This window comes from Oryzias latipes, chromosome 18, assembly GCF_053564925.1.
Source record: "Oryzias latipes strain Hd-rR chromosome 18, Olatipes_Hd-rR_3.1".
NCBI lineage: Eukaryota > Metazoa > Chordata > Actinopteri > Beloniformes > Adrianichthyidae > Oryzias > Oryzias latipes.
In genome coordinates this window covers 12,461,642-12,478,071 of record NC_136254.1, presented here as the reverse complement: position 1 = coordinate 12,478,071, position 16,430 = coordinate 12,461,642, and the positions used below count along the sequence as shown (strand labels likewise).

At 40.0% G+C, this 16,430-nt stretch overlaps 2 protein-coding genes across 2 annotated transcripts in view; both read right to left on the bottom strand.

The window, feature by feature from the left end:
• rps4x (ribosomal protein S4 X-linked) overlaps window positions 1-16,430 on the bottom strand; it is a 152,603-nt gene that overhangs the window by 22,169 nt on the left and 114,004 nt on the right. The window lies entirely within an intron of this gene.
• On the bottom strand, window positions 113-16,008 carry hdac8 (histone deacetylase 8). Its single transcript, XM_023966352.2, has 11 exons — window positions 15,783-16,008; window positions 14,227-14,279; window positions 13,244-13,374; window positions 12,552-12,693; window positions 11,745-11,857; window positions 11,538-11,615; window positions 11,330-11,438; window positions 9,471-9,643; window positions 8,774-8,868; window positions 3,236-3,341; window positions 113-1,178 (listed from the first exon to the last, which is right to left on the bottom strand). Exons 1-11 carry the CDS (start codon window positions 15,882-15,884, stop codon window positions 1,156-1,158), a joined length of 1,125 nt encoding a protein of 374 aa, XP_023822120.1. The 5' UTR covers window positions 15,885-16,008; the 3' UTR covers window positions 113-1,155.

Here is a 16,430-nt window from a genome sequence, read left to right as displayed (position 1 = left end):
TAAATAAAAGAGCACTGGAAACACGTTGAAAATAGATACAAAATGACCAGAGTGGGACTTCAATGTCTCTGAAGGAAAGCGGATGTACAGAACTTGATGTCAGACTTTAACCTCAGCTTCAGCATATAGGTGTGAATCACACTTTTCTTTATTTCCTATGCAGAAACAGCTCCGACCTTTGAACCTTCCTTTGACTGTTGTTGGGCTAACCTCCACGTCCAAACTGCACCCAAATACCAACATGCTGCATTTAAGGGTCTGCGCTCCTCTTGTGTGCTCCCAATACTGCAGATGAAGAACATTTGTGTAAAAAATAAAATTAAAAATAAGGCAAAGCTACACTTCTACCCATCAGCAAAGGTAATGATGCATCATTGGGTAGAAATGTGCTGTGGTCCAACAGCATCAAAGACAAAACAGCCAAAAGTTCTGTTCCTTTTGATGCTGCGGTAGATCAGTTAAGACAGTAAAATCTAGATTGACTTTTATCTATAAGAACATGAACAGAACCCAGCCACGTCTGTTCCAACATGTGACGTGTGCTCATGGGTCTCACGCTCAGGTACAGGTGTTCCAGACCACACCGCCTCCATGCAAACATGAGCACCTGCTGTGAGGGACTGTGTGACTGAGCTGAGCCTCAGAACCTGCCGCTCTGCTGGGACCTTCTCTGCACAAAAAGGTCTCATGGAGGCAGACGTCGGAGAACAAGAACTTTCTCGGAACTTTAGAGCTGTAACTGTGCTGCTGCAGCTCAAACACACAAACCTCCTAAAACAACGTCGGGAAGTCGGAAGCAGAAGCTCATTTTCACTGTTGGTTCAGAAAAGACCAAAATATCTTCTTATACCTACATGTGATTGGTGGATGGACCCCCTCCCATTCCAACATTATAAACAAACATACACAACATAAAAAATATATTAAAAAAAAAAAAATTACAAACAGCAGCACTCCTGTTACATTTTCTCCCTTAAAGACTGGTAATATTTTGTAATGCCTCCTTGTTCTCTAGTCCCCCTCCCTCGCTCAGTGCTGTCCTCGGGGCAGGAGTGGTCCGCTCCACATTGTCCTCATTAGAGCAGCAGAGAGGGGATTGGTTCAGAACCGTCAGGCTTAAATGGGCTGGAGTGTGAGGCCAGAGGCATCCGGGTCCTAAACAACATTCTTCAAATTCCCTGTAAAAAAAAAAAAGGGGAGACACAGTAAGGGGGGGGGCTGGAAAAACACACATGCTTACAGACACACACACACACACACGCACCCACACACACCCACACACACACACACGCACCCACACACACACACACACACACACACACACACACACACACACACACACACACACACACACACACACACACACACACACACACACACACACACACACACACACACACACACACACACACACACACACACACACACACACACACACACACACACACACACACACACACACACACACACACACACACAGAAACACAGACGCACAAAACACCAAAAAGAAAAAAGAGTGGGCAAGCTTGTTGTTGTGATTTTTGCTGTGCCTCGTCACAACAATAGAAAAAAAAACAAGGCAGTGGTAGAGGTGCTGAATCTCAGTTTTCTAACTTTAAAATTAAGCTATGAAACAAAGCGTTTATTAACACTGACCCCACAGCAGTCTCCTGGATTCTTTTAGTCACTAAGGAAAAAGAGTCAAAGAAAACTCTGGGCGGCTCTTTTCCAACTCTGTTTTGGAGGAATAAAATCCAAAGTTGCCGTTCTCTGGAGCCAAAACAACAGGCACATTTATGATGTCATTCTCGGGCCAATCAGTGGCTTGGAGTCTGATGACACTGAAATCCAAGACAGTCTGCACGGTTGGACCTGCAGCCTCGGAGGATTCCAAAAAAGTATGGCACGGCGTTGCCATGAATCAGCGTAGCAGAGCATGAGCAAGCAGAACAGACGGAGCTTATGGATAAACAGCTAAGGTGAAGGATTTGCATTGGTTGTGGAATAAGTGTAAAGTTGCTGAGGTGAAGCTGATCTGTGTAGGAAAAAGGTTTTGAACACAGCTGAAAGCTAGAATAGCTCAGAGGTTTCTGTTCAGGTTCTTCTCTCTTTGGTTCCGACTGTTCAAACAGGGGAATGAATGGATCCACGGTTATATGTTATTATTAGGGGGGTAACGATGATTCAATGAATCGATTGTCTGAGGCAAAATTGAATCGAATTGAACTAATAAAAATAACTTCAAAATAAGATAAATCAACAATCAAATTGATATTGGGAAATACCATTTGGATTGAGACGTGGTAGATTTATGTTTATAGAAAGTCCAACCAAATCGATCTGTCTGAGGCAAGTTGTTGATTAAGTATCAATTCTAAAATCATTTTAAAATGAAATAAATCAAATTGTTATTGGAAAATAACATTTAGATTGAGGTACGGTACGTTTATTTTACAATAAAGTTAAAACAAGCAAGTGTTATCACAGCATACAACACACACGTAATGACAGCAGAAAACGATCTTTCCATCATTCCAGATCAACGTGAAAACTTTGAAGATAGCAAAGACATGTGACCATACAGTGTGGTAGAATGTTCTAACAAAGTTCCCTTTGGATTATTTTGATGGGGAAATACAACAGCGGGCGGAATTTAAACTAAAATGTGAATAGATTTGCCATTAAACCTTGTTTGTTTGTACACATATTTAATTTACTTGATTACCTTGAAAGAAATACAAGGAATGTGGAAAACTTCACCTGAACTGTTCAGTACCGAGTATTTCTGTCTGAGTCACATTAGATGAAGTTTTGGCTAAAGATCTCCTGGATCTATTTTAGGTCAGTGAACCGGATAGTTCAAAATGAACCGATATCAACAATGAATCGTATCGTCAAACACAAATTTTGAATTGATTCGTTTAGATTTATTGTTACACCCTAGTTATTATGGATGCTATAGTCTAGGTAAACATTCACTTCTGATTGGCTGTATAGTGTAGATTATAACGTGACAATGGACACCTAAAAAAGAGGTTTTGGTTGCCCATTTGTGTGTGTTTAACCAGATGTGTGTGTAATACTTCCTCCACAACTTCATTTATACCCGACTCCCAAAGGTTGTAACATGTTGTGATTTTTAGGTTCCAACCATTCTCCACATCACATGCAGATGGTCTGACAATACAAAGACACACAAACACACACTGAGCAGGCTCACACCAGCCATACACACCTTTGATGGTTCTGGTGACCTGCTCCAGGTGTCTGCTGTCGTTGCGGTCTGGTCTACAGCTTGGACTGATTTCCAGGGTGTAGTCTGGTCCGTATTCTGTGAAGAACTAACACAAGCAAAGGCCTGATGATGCAGCAGTCTTTGTCACTGAGGAGCAGACTTTTGTTCACACAGCGCCCCCTTCAGGTCCTGCCTGCAGTACTTTCGCTTGTAAACTTTTGAAACCTAAAGAACAGTCCGGTAGCTTTTTTTGGAATAATATTCAGTTAATGGAAAAGATCGGCTGCTCTTTCTTTTTCTGGTCTTTTTCTTTCTTAATTACAAAAACGTATAAAAACTAAGATTGATCGTTGGAATTGGAAGAGAACATAGTTTAGAATCAGATTCAAGAGACAAGTTGAGTGCTGGTTCAGAAGTTCAGAGAGCTAAAGTTAGAGCCATCCTTGTAGAGCGATTATTAAAAGTGTGGTGCCTGAAAAACCATCAGATTCAGTTATTGGGAGGTTGTCCTAAATTTGATGAAGCATTCATCTCTGAGACCTAGAGGAACACATGGACCAACAGAAGCATGACTCTTAATCAGTCTGGTCATAAAAGTGCTAAACATAACAAAAAAAACCCAAATATGTTCTAGCAGTCTTTATTGCTTGATGAATAAAGAAGTTGGAGCATATCATGACATTTTCCAGTCAACCAGCATGGTTTCTTTTCTAATAATGTAAACGTGTTTCAGTGTTGTGGATCCAAACTTAAAGCCAGTTCACTAAAACAAGCAATATAGATAATCCAGAAGCCCAATAAGAATTAAGGACCACAGAGTTCTTTGATAATAGGCTGATATGAGGTCTAGCAGCCCAGCGTGACCCTATCAGAGTCTGACAGTACATTTCATTAATGAGAACTTTGAACCCACGCCTTCTTCACAGTCAACCACTCTGTGCAAAAACACTGCAGCTGGTCTACCAGAGACGCTTGCCAGCTGGGATCTTAACAAAGAGCACCTTGTTTGCATTATGGTGGACAACGCATCAAGAATGGTGAAGGCAGCTCAACTTGATGACCGGACCAGACTCCAGGATTTTAGTAAGTTGTCATCCTGAGAGTGTTTATGTCTATGTGTGAGAGCGCAAATAAAATACATTTGAAGACCCACTCCAGTGAAAATCCGGTTTTTGGTGTTTTTAACATGTTATTGGAGCTTTTTTATGATGGAGGACATATGTTAGGACAGTTAAGATTAAAATAGCATTTTTGAGTATTTCTTTATTCAAATAGTAGGCAATCAGGAGCAGATAAAAAAAAGGCATTTAAAAAAGATCTTATTTGATAGGTTCAAAATACGTCGGGCGAGCCACAAATTCTGTGCTAAACATCATTCGGACAAATAGATGCACGTACGTCTTTGTTCCCTTTGACTGAGCGGATACCTGCCTCTAAACTGTACGGCTGGATAGCTCTGATATTGCTCGCCGTTTTTGTTGCACCAGTGATGTTAGATTGAGGTTGTGAGAGCGTGTAAAGGGATGGATGACAGGAAGTACAGACAGGTTTACTCCGGGTCAACAGTCCCACCCACAACTCAGAGGCAAATTTCTAATGAACTACTGCCGCTCTGCAGAAACTATGTCCTAAGAAAACGACACAAGGTTTTGATTTTGGTTAAAAACACCATAATCATAATTAAAAGAGAAAAAACACTTTTACAATTGATCAAGAGCTGATCGGAGAGGGCCCTGAAGAGTGTATGTTTAATTCTGATACTGCTTTAAAGCAGTTCTCCATCCAAATCATCCTTAAAAACTGAAGAACACGTATCTACATCTGTCAATTAAAACTAAGGTTCTGGCAAACTACAGAAACAGAGACCAAAATTCCTCGCTCAACACAAAACTGGTTTACAAACCACTTAATACTGTGGGACCCAAATAGTTATCAGACCACCAGCTGGGTCCTAAACCCAGCAGGTCTGAGATCTGCAGTAAGCTGTGGAACCTTGGGTCAGAACCAAGCAGGGAGAAGCTGCTTTCAGCCTGAGACACATGAGACATACAAATATTCTACAAACAAAGGTTTCAAGAGTCTTTAAGTACAAATGCCATCAACTTCATTACAATTGAACCGGGATAAATGAGAACCTTCATTGACGTACAATTGTTTCAGTATTCAGCTCCAAACCAACAGTTTAAAATACTGCATTCTCTTTGTTTCCTTTAATTAAAAATATTCCTGTATGCTGGTTTGCATCTCTGCAAACATATACACAGATTTTTACACAATACACATCAGTTTATACAGGTATGAATGATATTATTTGCTCACATATTATGTCCTCTTTTGGGACACCATGAGCAGGATCACCCGTCAGGATCACAGTGGATCACAGGTTTCTATGAGTCAAGATCTTCTGCTGTTAGTTCATCCTGACTGTTACAAAAAAAAAAGAGAGACAGCTGTTGAAAAGATCACCAGCTTTGCTGCAGGAAGCATCCAATAACATCCAGAACTGATCACATATCATGGAAGCATGATTCCAAAACTACGGCTATGTCACCATGTTGAGTTTCTTTGACAGAAACCTTTCTCTCTGGCCCTTCGGCTCTCTTCTGCCTGAGCAAACATGTACCTGACAGCAGGGAAACAGGAAGAGGATGCAGACAAGGAAAAGGGAAAGGGGAAGTAAAGAGGTGGGATACTTCCCCCCGCCGATCTGGAACCAGAGGCATCGTCCTTTCCTGTGACGCCATCAATTGACTTTTGGGTTCTTATCTCAGACAAGGTGAATCTCCACACAAATTCTTCAGATTTGTTCTATTCAACATTTGACACTGCAGATGTAAACAGACATGATGGGGGGAAACTCAGTAGAATCTTTGGATTCTCTATGTAAGACTCATTTTTTCCAGAAGTACTTTTTGGATACAGGTGGTTCAGACTGAGAGCAACAGCAGCAGAGGTAGAGACTATTTAAATAAAAGTAAAAGTTCGCCAAAGAACACCCTGGTCAGAACACCTGAGTCTACAAGAGAGCAGATCATCTGAACACCAAATGTTCCAGCGACTGCACACTTGCATCTGTCCCACAGGAATGTGTGTTTTGTGAAAAACACTGGCTAAACTTGGTTATTCAGAGTACTTGAGAGTATTTGTCTCAAGATCAGTTCCAACAGAAAATACAAGCCAGTACGAACAACTTAGCAAAAACACCAGTGTTTGTGCTTCTGTTTGTTAGTAGAAGATCAAAGGTCTTCTGTTGTGAACTCATCAGTAAAAAAAAGACCAGAAGACTCACGCATACGTACCCTCTTCAGGTAAACATGTTATTTATGAAAATTACAGTGCTCAAACACACAACTGTTTCATGACCTTTTTTTTTATTTTGTTATCTTACTTCATCTGTGTCTTTATGTCAATAAAAAGGGGATTCCCAAGCTCGAATCCAGAGTCAGAAAAAGTCTACTGAATGTTTGCAAACATAAACAGTTGTTATTCATGTCTGCATTATGCTCACTAAAATGTTTCTCGGAAGAGTCATGCAGATGGCGTTCTGCTAACAGGAAACTAAAAGGAAAAAAGTGTTTCTGACATAAATCTCAAAGGTCTGAAGCCTTGTACACACTGGCCTCTGAAAAGTGCGTTCAAGTGGCCGCTTCCAATGAAAACTCTACGTAAATGTGTGTACTGTATATGTGCATTTCCGCCTCTCGAGTTCCTGCATCGCTACACAGGTTTTTAAGTCTGTTTTTGGGCTCCATGTACAAAACACACAGCAATTGAAAGTACACTGAAAGTTGAACCAGTTGAACTTTGACTAATCAGGGACTCAGCTTTGATAGTGACGTATTCGTAGTGTCCTTTTTCAATCCCGGAAGTACCAACTATTTGAAAATTGATGATGAAGCAGAAATTAATCATTTCAGTTTGTGCCTGGCTGGAATTATATGACGTGGTGTAGTGGTAGGGCAGTTGACCTCTGATCGAAAGATTGCAGGTTTGATTCCCACCTTGCTCGCCTGTGCGTCGAAGTGTCCCTGGGCAAGACACTGAACCCCACCCTGCCTCTGGTGAAAAGTTGGTGCCAGTGTTCGGCAGCGGAGCCGCCATCACTGTAGGAATGTGTGCGTAAATGGGTGAAAAGCAGCTAGCAAAAAGGAGCTTGTACCGTGAGGTACACAACCACATTTCAGACCGTCTCTTCAAACTGGGAGTACATGCGCTAGACCAGTGTGAACACGTGTGCTAAAAGCCCATTGAAAAGCCCGCGCTGGCACACGCCATGTGTGTACTTAGCATAACAGCTGCTCTTAGGGAAAGATTGTTAACACTATAGACTGTTACATGGTTTCTCCATATAAGCTATAGCTGCAGCATTTCACTTTAATCCAGAAGATTTAAGCAAAAAACTTGGCTTTAGACCAGTGTTTTTTTTTTGTGGGAGATGGTCAAGTTTGCCGTGGGAAATTGCCCTCATTACCTGATCTAAAAACATTGACCATCTCCAGGATATCAGCTCTTTGCGTTGGGTTAAAGTGACAGCGTCTTAGCGCACAATGAGTCTCTCCTCTAACGTCTTAAAACAACAACGAACACACATCAAAGAGTTTTTGATTCTTTCAACTTAACTTTTAGTACATCTTTTAGAAAAAAAAGCTGCAGCTTCCAGCTTTTTTAGCCACAATTATCACAAAAATGCATTTGATATTGTGGAGGGTCTGTAGATCAATACAGACTATGAGTTTCTCCTTTCTTTTTTTTTAAAACTTTTTTTGGATGCTGGTGTGCCGCGGGATTTTTGTCAAGGTTAAAGTGTGCCGTGGCTCAAAAAAGGTTGAAAAACACTGCTTTAGACCACAAACGGTTACTTCTAAAAAAACTTTGTATATTTAGTCTGCAATATATTTAGGTCAACGAGTGTTAGTATTAGCCGTCCTATGGGAAATTCCATTATACGTTAGCATCAAGCTAGCGGACTTTGGCTTTACTGTTGTTATTGTTAAAATTACACTGTAGATGTATCAGAGTATATTAGAAATGGTCCATGAACCTTCTGATTGTATTTTGTAAACTGTCTAGCAGGTTTACAGTTGTACACCATGATTGTTCCAAAGTTTGATCTTGCCAAATCTCACGAGAGTTGCATTAGATCACCGGAAAAGGAAAGACATAAAACACCGATCTATGCTTTTCTGGATCGGTAATTGATCTATTAAGCTTGGATCGATTCAGATGGATCTATTGATTTTATCAACCCAGCCCTAGCTCCAGTCCATTCATTGTTTGAATGTCAGCCGTATAACTGCCTCCTTTGGGGCATAAAGCTGCCCTCAGTGCCTGTAGAGGGACATGTGTTTGAAGCTCCACACACCACCATCCACCTGAACACAAACCCTTTATTGAGAAAGAGGCATCTCTGATTAGAGGAGTGACTCAGCAGTCACTTGGGAGTGTGATACACAGTGCCATGACTGAGTGCGTTTGTGTTGGCAGGGGAAAGTTACCGCGGACGTATGAAAACAGAATGGCGCTTGTGTGTGGCAGTACCTCGTGGTCAGGTATTTCAGAGGACAGAGTCTTTCCCAGCACCTCTGCCGTCAGGTACGTCCAACAGCGAGCTGTATTGGGAAGATTATAACCTCCTGATGGGACAGAGGGAAACACAAGGAGAAAATTAAAGTCATATTCTATAAAAGCTACTAAATTTAAACAAAAACATGTAAATGAAATATGCAATTATATATAAACATGAATCTTCACATCAGAACAGCTGCACCAAAGCTACTAACATTTGATCAAAATAATACTACAGAAGGGTCACAAATGTAGAAGCCAGACTACAGTAAACGGAGGAGAAAGACAAGAAGCAGAAGTGAGTAAAGGACACAACACAGAGAAAGTATTCGGGACAGAGGAGGAGGCAGTGAAAGGAAGACAGGTCAGATTGTAGTCGAGTAAAATGGCTCCATTGTGTCGCATAATTAGGAGCTATCATCTGGCCAAGGTCTGCGGAGTCAGGAACAGGGCATGTGTGTGTTTGTGAAAGTGAGAGTGAGGGCAGATTTAAGGACAAAGAAACTGAAAAGGAACACATTAATCACACGTGAACACACCAAAGAAGCAGAGCATTTTTCTGCCTTCAATGAAGCGACATCTCACGACTGTAGAAAGATCCAAACTCCAACAAACACAAAGTCACAGTTCCTTGGTCATAAAACAATACAGGCACACAAACGAAGAGTACCTCCTCCCAGCAGAAGAGTGGGTAGCTGCCACTGTAGCAAGTACTGTAGACATCTGCTCACCCCCACCGGGGTCATGTTGAAGGAGCACATGGGATCACCTGCCATGGTGTCGGCACCCAGCTGCATTACCAGCGCCTCTGGGTTGAACTGTGCTCGGACCTCCTGCAGGACACTACAAACAGATACTGATCAACACAATGCTAAGGCTTCCCAAAAAGCCAAAGGTGTCTGTGACTGGAAACTCGTCTTTAAAAAAAAAGCTTTTTCTAAAAACCTGTCATTCGGGACTTTCTCTGAAATCTGTCACTAACAATAGTATTATTGAAACTTTTCTCTCAACTCAATTTGGACTAACTTTTGAAAGTTTTCACTCAATATCTCTTGCATCTAGTCACATAAAACCTTCTCCTAAATGCCGTCACTCAGGACTTGATTTTACTCTTGAAACCTGCCACCTAAGCCCTTCTTCCTTTAAACCACTCCAGAAAACTGTGAATTAATACCTTATCTATATGATAAGACACTTTATAAGATCTTTTGACTTGTGTCCTATGTTAACTTTTAAATGTTGTCATATTTAATCTGTGATTTAGGATTTTTCTCTTTAAGTCTGTCATGCAAGAACGTTCCTTTAAACCCATCATTGTAGATGATTATTTCACATCTGTTATTTAAAACATTCTCTGGAAATCTACAATTCTTGAATCCAGTTAGCGTATTAAAACCTGTCACCTTAGCTTTTTTTCTAAAAACCTATCACTTCAAGCCTCTCTTGAAAAGAAAACCCTTTTTCACAAGTCTGTAACTACAACCCTCTTGAATGCTGTTGCTCAATACTTCCATTGAAACCTGTCACCCAAGACCATCTCTTCAAACCTATTGGTCGGGATCTCTTTAATCTGTGATTCAGGACCATCTTTTCAAACCTGTCACTCTGTCATGAGAGACCTTCTCTTGAAACCTTAAACTCAACACTTTATCTTGAAACCTGTCACTTACGGCATTATCTGGAAAACTTTAAAGCCCTCTGATCATCTATTATTTAAGAGTTCCGAGTGGTCTTTTTATGACTATACCATTATTACATAAAACCCAAAGAGCTGTAGTTTTCTAGAACAAACATAGTTTCTGCAAAGCGGCAAGAGTTCATCAGACTTTTGCCTTGGATTTGTGGGTGAGACTGTTGCCGTGGAGTAATTTCCCATCAGCCCTTTGTTTACACGCTGTCCTGCTGGCTTACAGCTCCTCACAAATCCAAGGCAATGTCAGAGCTATCCACCCATACAGTTATATCCAGATGCCAGCTCACACGAGGAAAACAAAGACATACATGGATCTAATTCTCTATAAGTCGATGTATCAGAATGGAGCAGAGCAGGGAGCTTGTGGCCTGCAGATAGTACTGTAGTTTGTACATAACAAGCTTTTTCAAACTGTGTTTTCTCCCCTGCTCCTGATTCACAACAATTTGAATAAAGAAATACTTATTATTTAGAGAAATGGCAAAATTACTAAAAGCACAATTTTAATTGGAGTGGGTTATAAGTTCAAGATGTCCCCTTAAAACTTGTCTTGCCAAACCCTAACTTTATGCCTTTCTTTAAGTCTTCTTTTAACATTGTCCAGTCTTTTATGTTCTGATTGAACTCATGTTAACAATGGGCTATTTGTTGCCTAAGTAAGTTAACCTTCATGCAGATGATTTACGTCTTTTCTCAAGGCCTGACCTTCAGGTTCAGGGTAATCCAAACAATGAAAGGATAACCCTGTTGATACTTAAATTACCTGAGAATTCACAGACTGTGCTTTCACCATAACCCTCAATCTTTTGAAGAAACACACTATGAGAGAGGAGTACCTGGTGAAAACTTGGTAGTATCTGTCGTCCTTGATACCATCCTCAAGAGGAACGTTGACAGCATACCAGCGACCTTTCCCCAGCCCTGTGTCACAAAGGTCACCTGTACCTAAATACACAAAAAGAGGACTGAAGCTGCCCTGCAGTAAACACATTTTTTACATGAGAGTACTCATAAGTCATGAGACACCAAGAATATTCAGCTTACCAGGGAAGAATCCAGGAGAAAACTTATGCAGGGAAACAGTCATAACTTTAGAGGTGAAACTGAACGCCTCTTCAACACCTGCAGAGCACAGAAAGACTCATCAGAGGAGCCATTTTTCCACTCGCATGGCAGCAATGAAAGGTCTTTGGCATTTTAATAACATTAGTACATGAAATGAGGGCCATTTGTGGTTTGCATTGTGCTTACCATCTCCATGGTGCAAGTCAACATCAACGTAAAGCACTCTTTCATATTTCTCTCTGAGCTTGAGGATTCCCAACACGGCATCATTCACATAACAGAAACCCGAAGCCTCATCTCTAAAAAGAGAAAGGAAACCATTTAACACATTTAGGCTAAAGCTTCGGTAATGAAAAAACATTTTTTCTTCTTTTTTTTTCCTCACTACAACACATAAACAACAATTCCCTATACACTATCGACTTTAAGTCCACATTCAATATAGTTTTTTTTTAAACAAAAAATTGCATTGAGGCAGGTTGAGACATGTAGTTCAGTTAAACAGATACTTGTACAAGCATGAATAAATGTACAAAGAACAGTAACAAACAAGAATCCAGTTCAACCGAGTGCCATCTACCTTCAAAGACATCTGTATTTAATTGTAGAGACGCTGTCATTTTTTCCATTGAATAAATGTATTTGATTCTTTGTTTCCATTCCGTTACAGATGGTGATTATATATTTAGAATTTCATTGGAAAAAAATAAAGACAAGCCACTTGGTTTGCTTGCTGCTCCTTTTTATGGGGGGGGGGGGGGGGGGGGGGGGGGAATAACGGACATCTGTTGAGTTTCTGTTTGTAAGTGAGATTATGTTTGGTTTTCTTTTGTCTTTGCTTTAAAAAATTAAGTCCAGTCCAGTGTAATCCATTTTTAAGGTTGTTGTCATATTGGAGTGATCTCTTGAAGTTTTAATACATTTTTAGATTTAATGGGAAAAAATATCCCAAAAAGTTATATAACCAAGTTTTTTAGGGACAGCTCATCTTACTTTTTAGCGTGATGCCACCCTCCTGCCCAGTTGATTGCCACGTCACATTTTTGGTCCAACAGACACTGCGCTGCTGTTAGTGTAGCGCCCCCTACTGAAGCTGCGTAGTCATAAATGCCCTCCGTGACTGGACAGTCATAGCCTGCAGAAGGAGAGATGTGTGTGAGCACAAAGAGGTTCAGTCAAGAACAACCCAAGAAGATCTTTGGGAAAAGGAAACTTTGGAAAGTTTTCCCTCTAGATAAACGAGAAGAATGAGTGAGTGTTACAGCAAAGAACAGACAATCAGAGGAAGTGTAGAATTGTTTGAAATCAAGGTCATACTGTCATCTAGTGGCAATCCAAAAGCACATCTTTCCAAATGTCAATAATTTAGTCCTCTTCCTGTAGCCATGTAGGGGGATCCGCCATCTTTTCTTTTAAAGTAAATTTTACGTTGATTATTTCTATGATGTATTGTGATTTTAATGCATTTTTCTGTTTTGTGAAGCACCTTGAATTACCTTATGTACGAATTGTGCTATACAGATAAACTTGCCGTGCCATAGTCCAGACTAAGTCAGAGGAGTTTCTGTCTAGAGTGTGTCTTTTGGACACTCAAGCAGTAGACCAGCATAGAAAATGTCTTTACACCAAACCATTCCAGTCATGCTGAAGCTCAGCCAACAAGAAAAGCACTGTCTCTTTCTCACCAAGTCCAAAATCAGCCGACTGGGGGTCGTCGTTGTCCCCATCCTGGCTGATCTTATGAAGATGCTCCAGATAGGAGTCTGTGTGGAACTTTGACATTTCCTCCATGGTGGCAACACGAGGTTTCACAGTACTGGGAGGAAGAACAAGGTAAGTACATGTCTGTGAAGATCCTCCTTCATGCCAACATCTAGAAGTCAAAAGGATACTGGACAAGAAGAGAAGCCTCTTCTAGATGAACCTTAAAGGTCCAGCTGCTCTGAGACAGAAATCCTCTTTAGGTAGGGCTGGGCCATAAATCAATGTCACTGGTAACTTCGTATCTGTTGTTTTCAAATATTTCGTTTTTGGAAAATCTTGGAAAATAGGGTTTTCGTTGTTCGAGTAAAGTCAGCCCGCCCATCTCTTGCAACAAGCAAAAAAAAAAGCAGCTAGCAAAGAGGAGCTTGTTCTGCGATGATGCAACTTCCCTTCTGTTGTTGCACCTCTGTGCAGCATTTAGCTGATGAAGCAGTGGAACACTTGGAGAATTTGAACAGGATCCAGCCTGAACTGCAGGATAAACCTGCTAAACTTACAGCAGAAACAGAAAGTTTGATAAAAAAAAAAAAAAAACATTTTGAGACACAAATGTCATTAGATACTTACTACACTGATGCTGAGATGTTCTGATGTTGTGATGAAAAATCTCCCCCATTTGCAGTGGAACAAGTGTGTGAGACTCCTGAGTGTTTCATTTACATTTACTCTAATTTCAAATAACAACAATGTTTGAACTTTCTGTCTTTTTTCTTTCTTTCTGCAGTCCACAGATTTCTGCTGGATGGATTATATAGTTCAACTACAAGCACTGCCGGTGAGGGTTAAGTTCAGATTAGATTTGGGGTCAAAAGTCATAAACGAGCCTTTACTAGTTCAAACCAACACTATGAGATGAGACGCCATGCGTGTTATCTGACTACAGGTGTCTGATTCCAACGCTCACCTCATGTGGTCCAGCAGTCCGTAGGCTTCGATCAGCGAGTGCACCATGCTGGCCTGTGGACGGAAAGACGTTCCAGTGAAAATTGTGTACTGTGACTGTTAGTTATTTAGAACCAGCAGTTGTGACCAAAACCATTTTAAACCTATTAAATCAGACTCTGGTGAACAAAGCTCAGCATGGAAATGTTGAACAGAAAAATGAGACCAAAAAAATGCAGATACTGATGAGATGGAGGATTTCATTAACTTCTGGATTTTGTTGTCTGAGGAAAACTGTCAGACCGGGACAGAAAGGAATTCTGGGATTAATCGAGGAAGTAAAGACAAGACTTGCATAAAATGTGGAAAAAAGAGACAAACATTGTACCAACTAAACAAATAGTCATGAATCCAAAACTGAATACTAGAGCGAACACTGTGAATGTCATGAGAAAAACCAAAAAGACCAGAACCCAAAGTGGAAACAGAGAAGAGGAACCAGACGAGTTTTGGCTCAAATCAACAGAGGAACAGGAAAAAACGGAGGTTAAAGTCAAAGCATGTCATGTAATGTACGGCCAAAAAAGGCGATGCAAGCAAATGTGTCATCATCCAACGGGTTAAACCTTTCAGATATTACAAGCTTGAAACAGCTTTGATTTCATAAAACTTGCTCGATCTTATGAATTTATATCAGTAACATATAAAGCTCAGTGATGGAGTTTGAAACCAAATGTCTCTTTTGACCTCTCCAGAAACAAATTGAGCAGGAAAATGTAACCTCAATGTCTTTTATGAATCTACTTTAGTGTAGTAAAATAAAGACTATGTGCAAATGACACATAAAAATATGGTTTGTGTATTATTGCCAAATGTTATTTAATGTTTGAATCATTTCTCTCAAGATAAATGTTTAATCTTTTGTTATTTCAAGAGGCTAAGTAATTCATATTCCATCATTTTCCTCCATCCTCTAATTTTTCTTTTAGATTAACTGCTTATGAAGCTAAAGAGCAACTCGGTGTATTTAGAAGACTAACAACAAGCAGGGACTACATGATGTGCGCTGTTCTCTGTACTGAACTACATACTGCTCTTCACGTAGACTTAACATTATTAACTGTGATACATTGTATTAAAAGCTACTGTTTAACTTTGTTGTAGCTCTCTGTGTATGTTTTTACCTGTCCATCAATCACAATACAAAACAAAAAAACTCAAAAGAATAAATAGCTAAATGGATAGACAAAAAAGTGATAAAAACACATAGAAAAATGAAAAGACAAAAACAACAGAGAAGGATAAACAGACAGACAGGCTTAAAATAAATTGATGAAAGTAATCAAAAATCCCTCCCTCACTCCCTCAAAATAAGTACAATTTAAAAAATATCACAATCAGCGCACGTTGATGACGTCACGTACCATTAATTCTCGTTTGAACGCTAAAGTTCACCTTTAAGCCAGGACAATTTATCAAATTAATTACTAGAGTTTATTCCCACAGCTCATTTTATTCAACTGACCTAAAATACTGTATTTCTAGCTTATACAGCCAACAAACACCGCTCAGTCTCACCCGTTTCGGTACTTTGGATAAAGTGTCGCAAGTCTCCAGGAGCTGTGCGCTGTAAACATACGCAACTCTCCTTTTGCTGCCGATCCCGTCATCTTCACTCATCCCCGCTCATTTACGAAGAAAGGACACATAAACTGCCTTAAGGATAAAGATGCAGCAGGGAGATGCTAGCAGTTTCCCGTCTGTCCACTCTTGAGTCACATCGTCAACAGTCCCCGGAGCAAAGCGTCCGGTTATCACACACATCCAGCTAAAATTACTGCGATAAAAGCAAAATTCAAAATGAAGAAAAACATTACATTTTTGGAAACGTAGAACTACTTAAGTAGAGTGTATTTATTTTGAATTTTTGTGAAGAGAGAAATGGGAACCATAACATCTAATTCAATCCTTTCACAGATAGACGGACTTTGAATAGCGACGGACAAGAAAGAATAGGCACTATGGGAATAAATGTAGTTTATATCATACTCTTTTAAAAAACTTTTCCCCAATTTTCTCTATTATTACCCATAACATAAAATATCATCACTATCTCTGTATTTGGAAATAAAAATAAAAAAAATACTTCAAAATGCCAATTTTTTTCCAAATCAGTCTTTTTGCTTCTATTCCAAGTTTTCAGTTTAGTGAATGCTCCTCCTCTCA

Bases quoted from the DNA above. Each gene is read 5' to 3' on its own strand.
- hdac8 (XM_023966352.2), bottom strand. From the start codon at position 15,884: ATGAGTGAAGATGACGGGATCGGCAGCAAAAGGAGAGTTGCGTATGTT. The intron at 11,616-11,744 runs GTAAGCACAATG...TGTGCTCTGCAG, and splicing joins TGACTTGCACCATGGAGATG to GTGTTGAAGAGGCGTTCAGT. The intron at 8,869-9,470 runs GTACTCTTCGTT...CTGTCCCATCAG, and splicing joins CACTCTTCTGCTGGGAGGAG to GAGGTTATAATCTTCCCAAT.